The sequence below is a fragment of the Terrapene carolina genome, unplaced genomic scaffold, assembly GCF_002925995.2.
Source record: "Terrapene carolina triunguis isolate 2854851 unplaced genomic scaffold, T_m_triunguis-2.0 Scaffold25, whole genome shotgun sequence".
In the NCBI taxonomy this organism is placed as follows: Eukaryota; Metazoa; Chordata; order Testudines; family Emydidae; genus Terrapene; species Terrapene triunguis.
In genome coordinates, this window is record NW_020664376.1 from 5,564,470 (window position 1) to 5,581,128 (window position 16,659).

The 16,659-nt window shown below is 45.2% G+C and overlaps 1 protein-coding gene across 1 annotated transcript in view; it reads left to right on the forward strand.

The window, feature by feature from the left end:
- The first annotated feature begins 2,739 nt into the window (after positions 1 to 2,739).
- The window catches only part of LOC113406299 (glycogenin-1-like), a 36,368-nt gene continuing 22,448 nt past the window's right edge, over positions 2,740 to 16,659 (forward strand). The window contains exon 1 of the mRNA XM_026650372.1: positions 2,740 to 3,008. Coding sequence (XP_026506157.1) covers positions 3,002 to 3,008 — 7 coding nt within the window. The 5' untranslated portion in view covers positions 2,740 to 3,001. The remainder of the gene's footprint in view (positions 3,009 to 16,659) is intronic.

Here is a 16,659-nt window from a genome sequence, read left to right on the forward strand (position 1 = left end):
AGAGACTAACAAATTTATGAGAGCATAAGCTTTCGTGGGCTACAGCCCACTTCTTCGGAGGCTGTAGCCCACGAAAGCTTATGCTCTCATAAATTTGTTAGTCTCTAAGGTGCCACAAGTACTCCTGTTCTTTTTGCGGATACAGACTAACACGGCTGCTACTCTGAAAGATATTCTTTGAAAGGTGTCAGACCACCATGTTGATGGTTAAAGCTATGTTAGAGCATAGACACAGATTTGACCTGTTGAAGTATTAAGAGATTTCTGAAACAGGTGGTGCAACAGGTGAGCATCCAAATAATATATAACTCAGCGCATCTAGAAGGAAATTGTTGTATCTTTTTCAGTTGTTTAATATTAAAAGATGTTTATTTCTGTTCTATCCAGTGTAAACTTTCAATAAATACTTCTTTTGTTTTATCTAAGATGAATTGGTGTTGGTTGTTATATTCTAGGAAACAATGATGGCTGATGCTTCTGAACAAAATAGATCTGTCATGTTAAAGGAGGCAGGGAACTATTCATGACACTTCGTCTTTAAGGATATTGGGGAGAAAGAGAGGGCTGCAGTCTTTCTTAAGGAGTAGTGCCTCTGTATATCCTTAAGGCACACAAGGACTAAACAGTGTTAGGGGTGAACCACTGTTACACCCTACTTTTCATTTGTTCATTCAGTTTAAAAAACCAACAAGATAAACACTTCCCTATTGAGTGGAAACTTCCCATGTTTATTTTCTCAACCAAAAGGTGGATTTTATTTTTGCAAGTTTAAGCATAATTGACTCAGCCACTTGAGTTGGCTAAGCAAGAAAAACAATGTTTAAAAAAAATTCTCAGTGGTCTAATTGCATACACATAGTGGATGGTGGGTTTTTTGTTTGTTTTTGTTTGGGGTTTGGTTTGGTTTGGCTGCTATTGCTATTGTTTGCTATTGGTTGGTGATGTTTTGTTTGTTTTTGGGTTTTGGCAGCTTTTAATTTATGAGAGTAGGAAAAGAAGAGTCACGTGGTCAGATCACAGGACTCAGAGCCAAGAATACAGCCTAGCACTCCTGCCTCTGCCACTGACTTATTGTGTGATTTTGGGTAAGCTTCTTTGCTTCACTTTTCCTATATGTGCAATGGGGACGATCAAAACTTCCTTGCAGAGATATTGTGGGGCATAACTGAATGCTCATTAAGCACTTTGAGATCCTTGGCTAAAACATGCTACGTAGATTCAAAATGTTACTGTGGCCAAATACAGTATTAGCTTGCATTTGGCTGTAGGCGATATAATAGCTTCAGAGAACTCCAAAACCGGAATTACACAGGAGCAAAACAGGAGTAATGCAGTGGTGAATCTCTGTCTTCTTGGTTACCACAAATTGGATTAGATTCCATGTGAGCCACCATGCTCTTTAATGGTGGGATTTTTTTAAAACCAAAACTCTATCACCTTATCCTAAGATGCAAAATAATAAAAATAAGAATTAAAAAAAAAACAAAAACAAGACTCTTCTAAGGGGTGCATGTTGTGTACCTTTTCCTGGCTTTTCTTTTTTGAGCATGCATGTGCGTGTGTCAGCCCATATGTGCAGACTCACGGGCAGATGATGTGAAGTACCTTCCCCGAAGAGCAAGCTGAGGAATGTACTAGCAAAGGTAGCTTTTGTTTAACCTTTGTACTGCCTGAATTCTCAGCCAGTGTGGCCCCAAATAAGCTATAGCAGCCTCAGGGATGATGACTATGCTGCCTACAACCCTTCCCAAGTCACCCCACAGTCCAGAATAGCCACAGCAAAGGTCTCTGGCTCTACTTGCTCCAGGTCACTCACCACCAGCTTTGCTCTGATAAGGTGCTGAGCAACAGCATCACCCCTCAAAGGGAGCTTATGTGAGCTTGACAAATCCGGAAATTATTATTTGTATTGCGGCAGCATCGAGCAGCGTGGACCAAGCCCTATTGCGCTAGGTGCTGTATAAACACAGAGCAGAGAGCTGGTCCCTGCCCCAAAGCGCTTTTATTTAAGTCCCTGAACATGGCTTCAGGAACCTAATTTAAGCCATCCAGCTCTGGAAACGTCCGTTTGTGTTCTTTCTTGCCTGCTTATCTCTACAAACAATAACGCCCCCTCCTCCAAACAATAATGTCGAGATGGGGGGTGCGGGGGGTTATGGCTTTTCCTCCCCCCCGTAACCCGTCGGCCCAAGGCACTGGGAGACAGAGTGGGGCTGAGATTGTAAAGATCTCAGTGAAACACACAAGCCAAATGCTCTGGAGCCAGGTTAAATGGCCACAGAATGCCCCCCCCCCCCGCCAGCAGCGGGTGTGTGTGGGGGGGGGGGGGGGGGGGTCCCTGGAGCACCAGCACGCAGGGCAGGAGGCGAGCAGCCAAGGTGTGCTAGCAGGAGGAGGGAGCACCGCTGGAGCGGGCGCAGTCCAGCTCGCCCCGGGGCTGGCGCGCCAGAGGTTACCTGAGTGCAGCCGGGCGGCGCTGGGGGCGGAGGCAGCCCCGCTGCCCAGCAAATGGCTGAGCAAGGGCAGCTGGAGGACTCGCGCGGGGGGCAGCGCGCGGGCCCCCGCCCCTCATAAAAGCATCTGCGCCGGGCTGGGTGCGGGCTGCTTGCTGCACCCTGGGCTTTGTCCGCGCGCGGGGCAGGGGGGCCCCAGGGCGGGGCTGGGAGGCGGCGGCGACAGACGCGACCCCAAGCTCGCAGGGGGGCGTGGCCCATTGCAAATGCAGTCGGCCAGGGCGTGTGTCTCGCATGCACGCTAGAGCCTCCGGATGGTCAGGCTTTGTCCCCTGCTAATGACCGTGCTGCTGCGGGGGCTGAAGGGAGCATGACTTTGTAATTCCCTTCCTGGCTCTCCAGCCGCAGGAAGGAGGCCAATTACCAGCTGGGGATTTGTCCACTCAGCCCAGGCCTGTTGGGAGCCAGGGAGACGGGCTGGAGTTGTTGCTGCTGCCAGTGTCCTTACCCTACACACCAACAACAGCCTACCCTTCTGGCTTGAGAGGATGGCTGGTGAGTAGGTTTTCTTTCTCTCTCTCACTGAGGATCTTGTTAATTAACTAGGCTTCATTTGATTTTTAAGCCCCTTGTCTTGAATAGACTACATCAGGTGTGGTAGAGCTGTGTAGAGTAGGATAGGTTTCCTTTCCTCCCCCCCTTTGTTTTTAGGATGCATACGGATTTCCCAACGTTTGTTTTTATCACGAAAATGTCATTTAGTGTGTGCAGTATTTGTTCACAATAGAATAATAGTATGCTGTAATTAGTAGGCCTGGATTAGGATTTAAACCATCTGGCTGGTAGGAGCTAAACTCATTTATCTATTACATATGCAAATATAAAGTCCTTTACCTGGTTTATCAATGGAGATTTCAAAGGTTCATAAGGTTATGTTTGGTATAAAAGCATACTTATTGACTTTCTTGATCTGGATGAAGAAAAGCTCTTTGTTTTATGCTGCTAATAGCGACACAGGTATTATTTATGAATAGCCCTCATTTTAAGAAAAGACAAGTGGTAGTTTGTTGTAATACAGGACATAGTTGGGTTTGATTTTCCTGCCTGCTTATTCCCGGGATCAGTGCCTAATTTGTACCAGGGCTTTGCCAGAGCTGAGCCCCAGCACCTCTAGGCTTGGCAGTTCATAACCACCACCCCTCCCTCCACCTCTGGGCTTGCTGCATAATTTATGAATGTAAAAAGATTGCTTGAGACCCAGCACCTCTTTTATGACAAATGTAAGCACTGCGCAGGATTACTGTGGTATAGAAGTTGTGGTGGAAAAGGTTCCTCACATGGTTTAAAACTGATTCCTCTGACCAATTAAGGAGCATCACTGAGGGCTTTGAAGAGAATTCCACTCTGTTCTGGATCACAAAGGGTACGTCTTCACTACCCGCCGTATCGGCGGGTAGCAATCGATTTATCTGGGATCGATATATCGCGTCTCGTTAAGACGCGATATATCGATCACCGAACGCGCTCACCGTCGACTCCGGAACTCCACCAGAGCGAGCGGCGGTAGCGCAGTCGACGGGGGAGCCGCGGCCATCGATCCCGTGCCGTCTGGACCCCAGGTAATTCGATCCAAGATACTTCGACTTCAGCTACGCTATTCGCGTAGCTGAAGTTGCGTATCTTGGATCGATTTCCCCCCCCCCCAGTGTAGACCAGCCCAAAGATAGTGGCAGTGGTGTGGAACCTTGTGTGTTGGGAATGATACATGGAAGGAATCCATAAATTATAAAAGAAACCATTTTAGGCACCCTTATTTGTCAAGATGAAGAGTCATACAGATGTCTTATTGAGTTGATTTTGGTTTTGGTAGCATGCTGAACTGTGATTTGTGGGAAATCTAATGATGCATTGCACGGACTCCTCTTACCTATCCTTCCAAAGTCAGAATTTCCAGCAGCTCCATGGCCAAATTTAATAACTGAGTTTTTTTAAACTGATATGTTAAAATCCTGGGATTAATATGGAGTGCAGTAGAATTATGGTTAACCAAGTGTCCAAGCCATTTTCTCGTATTATTTATTTGGCTTTCACCATGATCATCGATCATATTAAAAATCATGAGTTCTAGGCTGATAGTTATGTGATTAGACCATATCTTACTTCTCAGTTGAAAATAAATACAATTCAATAGAAGTTACATGGTTTGAGATGCAATTACTACTGTTCCCTTGAGGGAACTATGCAAAGCATAACCATGTTTAGTAATTTAAAAAAAATGAATAACTATGGATTTCCCTCACGGTAAAATGTGATCCTTTTCTGATCAGACTGACCAGCGTGTCCAATTTAGAGTTCAGGGGAGAGTCTGTTCAATTGTTGGACAATGTTAGGTAAGTGTCGGCAGGATCAGGACCTAACTGTGTAACATTAAGCAGATGATTGTTTGCAGTATTGTTGTAGCGGAAGAAGAGTTCTATTTAAGCTCAAAAGCTTGTCTCTTTCACCAACGGAAGTTGGTCCAGTATAAAGGGATGAATCACCTGCTTAAAGTTAAGCAGTTAGGTGCCAGACCTTAGTGGTTACTCTTAGGACCATGATATGAGAATGGCCATACTGAATCACACCAATTATCCATCTAGCCCAGTATCCTGCCTTCCAACAGTGGCCAATGCCAGGTGCTTTAGAGGGAATGAACAGAACAGGGCAATTATTGAGTGATCCATTCCCAGCTTCTGGCAGTCAGAGGCTTAGGGACGTCCAGAGCATGGAGTTGCGCCCCGACCTTCTTGGCTAATAGCCATTGATGAAGCTATCCTCCATTAACCGGGTTCAAAAAGAATTAGATAAGTTATACTTTTGGCCTTCACAACATCCCCTGGCAGCAAGTTCCACAGGTTGCCTGTGTGTTGTGTGAAGAAGTGCTTCCTTTTGTTTGTTTTAAACCTCCTGCCTATCAATTTCATCCGTGATCCCTAGTTCTTGTGTTATGTGAAGGGGTAAATAACACTTCCCTATTCACTTTCTCCATACTGTTCATGATTTTATAGACCTCTGTCATATCCCCTTCCCCGCTTAGTTGTCTCCTTTTTCTAAACTGAACAATTCCAGTCTTTTTAATCTCGCCTCATATGGGAGCTGTTCCATATCCCTAATAATTTTTGTTGCCCTTCTCTGTGCCTTTTCCAATTCTAATGTATCTTTCTTGAGATGAGACATCAAAAACTGCACACAGTATTCAAGGTGTGTGCGCACCATGGACTTGTATAGTAGAATTATGATATTTACTGTCTTAATATCGGTCCCTCTCCTTATGGTTCCTAACATTGTTAGCTGTTTTTGACTGCTGCTGCAGGTTGAATGGATGTTTTCCGAGAACTACCCACAATGACTCTAAGATCTTTTTCTTGAGTGGTAACAGCTAATTTAGACCCCATCTTTTTGTATCTATGGTTAGGATTATTTTTTCCAATGTGCATTACTTTATCAATGTGGTGGGCTTCTTTGGGATTTCCCCCCCTACATGGATGTTAAGTTTAATTAATTATGGTTGGTATAACCGAGTGTTTTAACTATGCTCATCTCTTGGACTAGATCCTGTATTCCACTTAGGACTAAATCAGGAATAGCCTCTCTTCTTATGAGTTCCAGGACAAGCTGCTCCATGAAGCAGTCATTTAATGTGTTTAAAAATGTTATATCTGCATCCCTTCCTGAAGTGACACAGACCCAGTAAATATTAGGATAGTTGAAATCCCCCATTACTATTATGTTTTCTGCCTTTGTAGCCCTTTTAATTCCCCTGAGCATTTCAGTCACCATTGCTATCCTGGTCAGGTGGTTGGTAGTATATTTCTACTGCTAGACTCTTACTGTTGAAGTGTGGAATTTCTATCCCTATAGAGATTCTATAGTACAGTTTGATTTATTTAAAATTTGTACCTTATTTGACTCTAGGCTTTCTTTCACATGTAGTGCCACTCCCACACCAGTGCAACCTATCTATCATTCCTATATATTTTGTACCCTAGTATTACCATGTCCCATTGATCATCCTCATTTCCATGATGCCTATTATAGCAATAGCCTCACTTAATGCTAGTTCACCCATGTTAGTATTTAGACTTCTAGCTTGTTTATAATAAGCACTTGTACATTTTTGTCAATATTTAGTTGCTTGCCTTCATGTGTTCTTTTTAAATGTGATTCTTTTATGTTTGACTGTTTCTCACTAGCTCCTACCTGTACTTTACCAACTACTTTCCTATCCCTTTATTAGGATATAGATTTCCTCCTTTAATAAATTCATCCCTATGGATGTATCCACCTGAACCATGTGCTCTTCCACACCTGTTCACTTTCCCTCAGCCCTTAGTTTAAAAAGTTCTCTGCAGTATGGTTCCATTTTGGTTTAGGTGGATCCCATCCTTTCTGTATAGGCTCCTCCCTTCCAAAAAGGTTTCTCAGTTCCTAATAAACCTAAAACCCTCCTACTTACAGCATTGTTTCAGCCACACATTGAGACCCTGCAGTTCTGCCTGTCTTCCTGGCTCTGCATGTAGAACTGGAAGCAGTTCAGAGAATGCGATCATGGAGGTCCTGGACTTTAATCTCTTATGTAGCAGCCTCTCTCCTACCTTTCTCTGTCACTGGTACCTTCATGTACCACCAGTTCCTTTCCAGCACTGCACATAAGTCTGTCTTAGGCCCTGCTACACTTGCAAGTTAGAGCGCATTAAGTCAGCTCTGGGGGCCCTAACTCCTGAGGTGTCCACACTGGCAAGGCACGTAGAGAACTTGGACTCCGCGGCTGGAGCACCCATGGTAATCCACCTCCACAAGAAGCATAAATCCGTGGTGCCAGTGTGGATGCCCTGGTCTATTAATACGCTCCGATCGGCCTCCAGAAGTGTTCCACAATGCCTGTTCTAGCCACTCTGGTCATCACTTTGAACTCTACTGCCCTGCCCTCAGGTGACCAACCGTCAGACTCCTTAAATTCTCTGGGAATTTTGAATTTCCCCTTCCTCTTTGCTCAGCAAGGCACGTAGTGCTCTCAGTGCATCTTTCCAGGTGACCATGTCTCCACGCGCCAGGCGATCCACAGTATGGAGCAATGGCGAGGTGCTGGACCTCATCAGTGTTTGGGGGGAGGAAGCTGTCCAGTCCCAGCTGTGCTCCAGCCGTAGGAATTACGATACCTACGGGCAGATATCAAGGGACATGAGAGAAAGGGGCCATGACCGGGATGCACTGCAGTGCAGGGTTAAAGTGAAGGAGCTGCGCACAAAGCCTAACACAAAGTGCAGGAGGCAAACCACCGCTCCGGTGCTGCCCCCACGACTTCCCGTTTCTACAAAGAGCTGGAAGCGATACTTGGAGGTGACCCAACCTCCACTCCGAAGAGCGCCATGGACACTTCAGAGGCTGTAGCAGCCCAGCGTTCAACAAGGCTGGAGGAGGAAAGCGGGAGCGAGGGTGCTGAGGAGGAGCAGGGCCCAAAGCCAGAGGACGGCCCGGTACCCCTAGATGCATGCAGCCAGGAGCGGTTTTCAAGCCAGGAGGAAGGTAGCCAGTCGCAGCGGATGGTGCTTGGGGAACAACAAACAGCAGAGGAGGTGCCCGGTAAGTGGCTTCTATTTTGGGAAGGTAGTTGTTTGGTGCGGACTCTTGGGGCGAGGAGGGTTGCAGAAAGAAGGGTTAGGGCTGCATGCATGCCTAGATGCAGAATAGGGCGTTGATGTGCTCTCACATCGCGGTAATCAGCCTCAGTGATCTCATCGAAGGTCTCTCTGCCCATTGCAGAAGCTGGGCAATCCGCTTGCGCAGATTTCTTGGAAGAGCTACTGTGCTCCTTGCCCCAGTAAGGCTAACATGTCCGTGCTACTGTGCCATGAGGGGCGGGGGGACCATTGCTGCACATAGGTAAGCGGTATAAGGGCCAGGGCATAAGCTGCATTGTAGTAGAAGACCCTTCCTTGCTTCCCAGGTCACCCTCAGCAGTGAGATCTTCCAGGACTAACTCATCCTGTGGAAAATGTGGGGACAGTGTTCTGTATAGGGGCCCCCTGCAGCTGTTGGCTCTCCCCAAGGCACAGAAACCCAGAGGACAGTATGGCCCTGAAACAATCAGTCCCCCTTGCCCCTGTGCTTACTCACCATTTTGGGGCTCCTGTGAGTTGTGTGCTCGCTTTGGGACTTTCTGCTATTGTGTAGACTGTACTTGTCTTTAAGTTCGGCAGAATCATTGCTCTGTCTAGTGTGAACAATGCTGCCTCTGTTAAGTGTTGCATTTCGGCTTTACAGATGCAACCTTGAGATCCCAGCCGTCCATGTTATCAGTGGCCAAAAGACTGCAAAGAATCAGGAAGCGTCCACGAAAAAGCAAGGAAATCTTACTGAAAATCAGAAAGTACAGGAGTGGCAAGAGACTGAAAGGAGGGTCCACCAGCAGAATGCAGATCATTGGCACCAAAGCACGGAGAGGCTCCTAAGCATTATGGAGTGCCTAGTGGACTCGATGCAAGTGCTCACAGCACTGCAGGCGGAGCAGATCCGTGCCTGCCCCCCCATTCCCCCCCCCGCAGCCCTTGCTCCAAAACTCTTTCCCTTGTGCCCCCCATGTCACTGCCAACCTACTTCCCCCAACATCCAGTTTCTTATCACCACCAGCTGCCTCCAACACCTGTAGCTTCACCACCCAGCCCTGCAAACTATGACCCTTACCCACTGCACTCAACCCCCATCACCATGCATTTTAGCCAGCCTGAAGTGCAGACTCATTGCATGGCACTCCAGATAGGAAGGCTGAACATAACAGGACATATGCAAATCTTTGATTGTCCCATTCCCCACCCTGCGCCCTTCCCTCCTCCCACACAGTACAGATGTGTCATGCCCTTTCTGTTTCCCCAGCAGTTTTCTTTTCTGCAAATGAATTTTTTGGCTTTGAAAACATTCTTTATTGCATTAAGTAAAAGATACTGTAGCCCAGGAAAGCAACAAGCACTGCAAGTCAGTGCATCATACATAGCAAACACAGATGCCTAGTAGCATTGGAACCACTGCACTTCACTCCTGTGCTGGGAACCAAACATTACTGGTGGCTTTCAGCATTGAATTGCTCCCTCAAGGCATCCCTAATCCTTACAGCCCCGCGTTGGGCCCTGGTCTCTGGCAGTTCAAATTCAGCCTCCAGGTGTTGAACCTCTGTGCTCCATCCCTGAGTGAAGCCTTCACCCTTCTCTTCTCAAATGTTATGGAGGGCACAGCCCGCGGCTATAACCGTGGGGATGTTGTCATCGGCCAGGTCCAGCTTCTCATACAGACAGCGCCAGCAGCCCTTTAAACGGGCAAAAGCACACTCAGCAGTCATTCTGCACCGACTCAGCCTGTTGTTGAACTGCTCCTTGCTGCAAGACTCCCTGTGTAGGATTTCATGAGGCATGGCATTAAAGTGTAATCGGGGTCTCCAAGGATCACAATGGGCATTTCGACTTCCCCTATGGTGATCTTCTTGTCTGGGAAGAAAGTCCTGGCTTGCAGCTTCCTGAACAGGCCTGTGTTCCGAAAGATGCGTGCATCATGCACCTTTCTGGACCAGCCTCCGTTAATGTCCATGAAATGCCCACAGTGATCCACAAGCGTCTGGAGAACCATTGAGAAATACTCCTTCCGATTTATGTACTCGGTGGCTAGGTCGTCTGGTGCCAGAATTGGAATATGCATCACATCTGCAGTTAGGGAAACCCATTTGTGCAAAGCCAGCCACAATGTCACGCACATTGCCCAGAGTCACGATTCTTCTGAGCAGGATGCAATTAACGGCCCTGCAAACTTGCATCAACACGATTCCAATGGTTGACTTTCCCACTCCAAACTGGTTAGCGACCGATCGGTAGCTGTCTGGAGTTGCCAGCTTCCAGATTGCAGTAGCCATGCACTTCTCCATCGGCGGGACAGCTCTCAATATCGTGTTGTTGCACCACAGGGTGGGGGCAAGCTCAGCACACAGTCCCATGAAAGTGGCTTTCCTCATCCAAAAGTTCTGCAGCCACTGCTCGTCATCCCAGACTTGCATGACGATGTGATCCCACCACTCTGTGCTTGTTTCCCGAGCCCAAAAGCGGCATTCCACTGTGGTGAGCATATCCGTGAATGCCACAAGCAATCTCTTGTCATATGCGTTATGCGAGTCAACATCATTGTCAGACTTCTCACTGTCACTTTGTAGCTTAAGGAGGAACTCGACTGCAATTCGTTACGTTCTGGAGAGACCCATCAGCATATTCCTCACAAGTTCAGGAGCCATTCCCGCAGACCGAAAGAAGACAGAGTGTTCAGTACAAAAAATGTTGAAAGATGGTGCCAAATGTGGACGGAAGCACAGGGATTGCTGGGATGCGAAGCAATGCATCACGGGGTATTGGGACAGGACCCAGGATGCCCCCCCCCCCGCCCCGTTCCCACAAGCCACAGCGCCAGAATGGGAAGAGGTGCTCTGTGGGATAGCTGCCCATAATGCACTGCTCCCAATGCCATTGTAAGTGCCGCAAATGTGGCCACGCCACTGCGCTTGCAGCTGACAGTGTGAACACACGGCAGCACTTTCCCTGCTGCAGTCTCTGAGGGCCAGTTTAATTCCCAGTGGTCTACATCTGCAAGTGTAGCTATGCACTTAGATGCCTCGTGATCTGCAAGCTTTGCACCCAGCAGGCAATTTACAAGTTCTCCCGATCATCACAGACCCAGCTATAGGTTTCTAATAACCAAATCCCCCATTACTATTACCTGGCTCTTCCTAGGAACTAGGGTTGCCTCCTCAGGAGGGGTAACCTCAGTGTGAGTGAATATCATCTGGAAGCAGGGTCCCAACTATGGGATTGTCTCTCCATTCCAGCTTGATGTTCTCCTTTCCTGAGACTTTCATCCTCCTTTATTGCATCCCTGAAAGTCTCCACTATGTACATCTGTGTCCCTTAGCTCCTCCAGTTCAGACACTCTGGACTCAAGAGCCTGTAATATCTCCCTGAAGGCCATGAATTGCTTGCGCCATATGCATACTTATACCACCTGCCCACAAGGAGGTAACCATACATGCTGCATTCAATGCAGTAAATGGGATAGCACCCATTTTCTTTGCTACTGGATTTCTGCCTGCATTATTTTGACTCTTGTAGGAGGTTTTTTTGTTTTGGTTTGGTTTTTTTCCCTTTGGATATTGGTCTGGGTTTAGAGTATACTAGTTAGGTGTATCTGTCTCTCTCACACCTTCTCTAAACTCCCTCGCTAAACTCCCCTGTTCGTTAGTTCCTAGCTGGGTTTTTAAATCCCTGTTCTCCCTGAGTTAGCCCTGCCCCTTGTCTAGGGATCAATAGAGGAGGTTTTGGAATTAATTGATAAACTTAATAGATAAACTTAACATTAACAAGTCACCGGGACCAGATGGCATTCACCCAAGAGTTCTGAAAGAACTCAAATGTGAAGTTGCGGAACTATTAACTAAGGTTTGTAACCTGTCCTTTAAATCGGCTTCTGTACCCAATGACTGGAAGTTAGCTAATGTAACACCAATATTTAAAAAGGGCTCTAGAGGTGATCCCGGCAATTACAGACTGGTAAGTCTAACTTCGGTACCGGGCAAATTAGTCAAAACAATAGTTAAGAATAAAATTGTCAGACACATAGAAAAACATAAACTGTTGAGCCATAGTCAATATGGTTTCTGTAAAGGGAAATCGTGTCTTACTAATCTATTAGAGTTCTTTGAAGGCGTCAACAAACATGTGGACAAGGGGGATCCAATGGACATAGTGTACTTAGATTTCCAGAAAGCCTTTGACAAGGTCCCTCACCAAAGGCTCTTACGTAAATTAAGCTGTCGTGGGATAAAAGGGAAGGTCCTTTCATGGATTGAGAACCGGTTAAAAGACCAGGAACAAGGGTAGGAATTAATGGTAAATTCTCAGAATGGAGAGGGGTAACTAGTGGTGTTCCCCAAGGGTCAGTCCTCGGACCAATCCTATTCAACGTATTCATAAATGATCTGGAGAAAGGGGTAAACAGGTGGCAAAGTCTGCAGATGATACTAAACTGCTCAAGATAGTTAAGACCAAAGCAGACTGTGACGAACTTCAAAAAGATCTCCCAAAACTAAGTGATTGGGCAACAAAATGGCAAATGAAATTTAATGTGGATAAATGTAAAGTAATGCACATTGGAAAAAATAACCCCAACTATACGTACAATATGATGGGGGCTAATTTAGCTACAACAAGTCAGGAAAAAGATCTTGGAGTCATCGTGGATAGTTCTCTGAAGATGTCCACGCAGTGTGCAGAGGCGGTCAAAAAAGCAAACAGGATGTTAGGAATCATTAAAAAGGGGATAGAGAATATATTATTGCCCTTATATAAATCGATGGTATGCCCACATCTCGAATACTGCGTACAGATGTGGTCTCCTCATCTCAAAAAAGATATATTGGCACTAGAAAAGGTTCAGAAAAGGGCAACTAAAATGATTGGGGGTTTGGAACGGGTCCCATATGAGGAGAGATTAAAGAGGCTAGGACTCTTCAGCTTGGAAAAGAGGAGACTAAGGCGGGATATGATAGAGGTATATAAAATCATGAGTGATGTGGAGAAAGTGAATAAGGAAAAGTTATTTACTTATTCCCATAATTCAAGAACTAGGGGTCACCAAATGAAATTAATAGGCAGCAGGTTTAAAACAAATACAAGGAAGTTCTTCTTCACGCAGAGCACAGTCAACTTGTGGAACTCCTTACCTGAGGAGGTTGTGAAGGCTAGGACTAGAACAGCGTTTAAAAGAGAACTGGATAAATTCATGGTGTTTAAGTCCACTAATGGCTGTTAGCCAGGATGGGTAAGGAATGGTGTCCCTAGCCTCTGTTTGTCAGAGGATGGAGATGGATGGCAGGAGAGAGATCACTTGATCATTGCCTGTTAGGTCCACTCCCTCTGGGGCACCTGGCATTGGCTGCTGTCGGCAGACAGGATACTGGGCTAGATGGACCTTTGGTCTGACCCGATACTGCCGTTCTTATGTTCTTAATAGATAGCAGGCTAGAGCCTCCTTAGTAAGCTCTCTGCCAAGCCTGAAAGGCTGCTTGGCTTGGCCCACGGCCCACCCCCCAACAGAGCAACTATAATCTGTAATCAAGCAAGCACATGGCAAGTGAGCACCTCAAGGGTCACATAGTCACTCCTTCGCAAACCTCCTGTTTCCTGCTTTTGCTTGCTAATTCCTTGTATTAAGGACTCCAAATGGCCACCGGTCAGTTGCCTACTAGGCCTGGCCTCTTTGGTGACTGCAGCCTTGTCATGTCCAGCTCTCTGATGCTCTGCTTTGACACCTGACAAATACATTTGTTCAGCTGTGTATTTAACGTGCTGTAAAAGAAGTAGTAAAGCACTGCTGCTGAGATTCTAAAGCTATGGTGCAGCTGACACTTCTATTCCAAATCCTTTGGCTATATCTAAAGTTATATTCATCTAGGCCAGTGAAATACAGCAGTGATACGGATTGCATGAAATGGTTTGTAACATTATTTGTCCTTGCAATAGTTCAGTGCATCCTCACAACAACACACTTTTTGGGAGAGGGTGAAGAGGGGAGTGGAGAGTCGTGGGGGAAAATAACATTTTGGCATAGCCATATAATTTGTGTAGTTGTACCATTTTATCTGGCATCCTGAAATGGCCATAATGCCTACCTCTGCAGTTGGGAGCAAGCACTTTTAGATAACTTCTAAATTGTTAGCCCCCATGTAGTGAAATGTTCTGGAAGATGAAAGGTGTTCTAAAGAGTTAGGTATGAGTATCCCAGGATGATATCATTATTAATTATTTGTATTGCAGTAGCATTTAGGAACCCCAGTTATAGGTCAGGGCCCGACTATACTAGGCTCTGTACAAACATCAAGGAAACATCAAGGTTCCTGCCCTACTACCTATGTATAAGACAAGAGACCAACAGGTAGGTGTAGCAAACAAGTGATGAAGCACAAAGTAACAAGGAGACAATACTGATCAGCACGAAAAGCAGTAGTACAGTGCACCAGGTGTTTAAATACTGTCCAGTTTTTGTAGGCATCGCAGCAGAGTTTCCCAGGCCTATTCATTATTGCTTCCATTGTGAACTTCAACATGGTCTACACCCCCGAGGAAGCAGTGCCACCTCTTTGTTTGTTTTATCTGAGAAGGGATGATGTAGGAGGCGGAGTGGTTGCTGATCCCCAGAAGAGGCTATAGCAGAAGTTACAAGGAAACTAAATATCTCTAGATTGCAATGAATGGGCAAAATGTATAGAACGCTACTAAGAACATTGATCTAGGGAAATTCAGGATGAGTAATTTGACATGAGCGCCTTCCTTACTTGCTTTCTGGTTATGACCTGGTGCAAGAGGCGCCAGCCTAGGAAGACCATGAGGAGCTGGAGAACTTCTGAATGGGTCAGGACATCTGCAGAGAGATAATAGCAGAGCTTGGCCCTGTGATACTGTGGAAGTACACTTGGATGCGAGCTGTAGTATACAGGTACAATTTACTAGCACATATTTGGTGTAGGCTAGTTGACAATTTGACCTGTTATGCTAGAAGTGTCTGTACAGCAATAAATGAGGACTGGCAGAGGAGTGTGTTTGCCATTAAAATATCCAAAAAGTAACAGATGGGTTTGAATGCAGCTAGGCCTTTCCCAACTTTGTGGTGCTATTGATGGAACTCCCTTGTCCTTTCTCTGCCCACCACAGGCAGCACAGAAATACATTAGCCAAAAATGCAGCTACTCTAGAAGCTAGCACTTAGATATGTACCTTGGCTTGCTGAACAAAGTGCATGATTCCTGAAATTCTAAGCACAATCTGGCAATTCATTCCCACCATGCCACTTCAAGTTCATGCCTACTAATTTTTGACCATAGAAAAGAGCAAAATCTTGATTGCCCTGTTGCTCCAGATTCTGAACAGGGCCCTGCACTGGCTTACAGGTTTATGAAAGATTTTTTCGCTTGAGCTGGTTTTGTGGGAAGCAAATCCTTGGGTAAGTAGCACAAGAACTTGGTGATCTCACAGAACGCTATTGTTACCAGGTCCCCCACAGTATTGCCATGACTTCTCCAGTACTTTAGTTTATTTTTACTGTCCATTTAAAATGATCATCTATCCTGGTACAGTATTTCCAAGTCATTCACTGAAGTTGTCTAAATGGACAGGAAACACTCTGGTTTGTTTCAGCATGCTTTTCTTCAGGTAATGTGGTAAATTTCGATTAAAACCAATGAACAAATGTTGGCCATAGTTATTTATTTCAGATCCGTAGAACGTTTTTTTGCCTCTCCTGACTTTGACCTTGCACATACAGTTGTTTTATCTGGAAAAGCAAATGAAAACTTTCTTACAATATGTACATCTGTATATTTATCTGATGACCTGGAGTTGCATTAAATCTGCTGCTGACTGTAAATCTACAGCTGACTGTCTTTTTATCTCATTTGCCCTAACTCCAAGTATATTATCTTTAGGATTCCACAGCTTGAAAACCATTATTTAGTGTGAACATGCTTTATGATAGGTTTTTCTATAAAGTAAAACACAATGTTTTGATGAATGCACAGTTATTTAAAAGTATTTCATTATCATTACAATGCATAATGGTAGGACACTTCAGAATACACAGTTAAAGTGAATCTTATACGTCATCAGCCCTGGATTCCAAAACTGAAGGCCAAACTCTGCTTGCTTTACTACCCTGACAAGTCCATAAGAGTCAATGAGTGAAACATGGTTCTATTGAATTTAATGGCAAAACTGACTTCATTTGGGCAAGGGTTTTACCCAATAAGACTACTTGCATGGGTAACTATGCAGAAACTGGCTCTTAATTTTAAAGATAATAATTGAATACAGTTTGAAAGGTCTTCAGGGTTATCATATAAAAAAGTCATGTTCATTATAAGTGAATACAAATTCTAAATTAGGAGACTATCAAGCTGTGCTTCCTATATGAAAAGCATACATCATTTATCGCTACTTTGAAGAATTTCTTGTTTCTTTTATTTTTAAACCTGTTACCCCATATGAACCTTTCATATGGGGGACTTCAACTATCCGGATATATGTTGGGAAAATAACACAGCAGGGCACAGACTATCCAACAAATTCTTGGACTGCATTGCAGACAACTT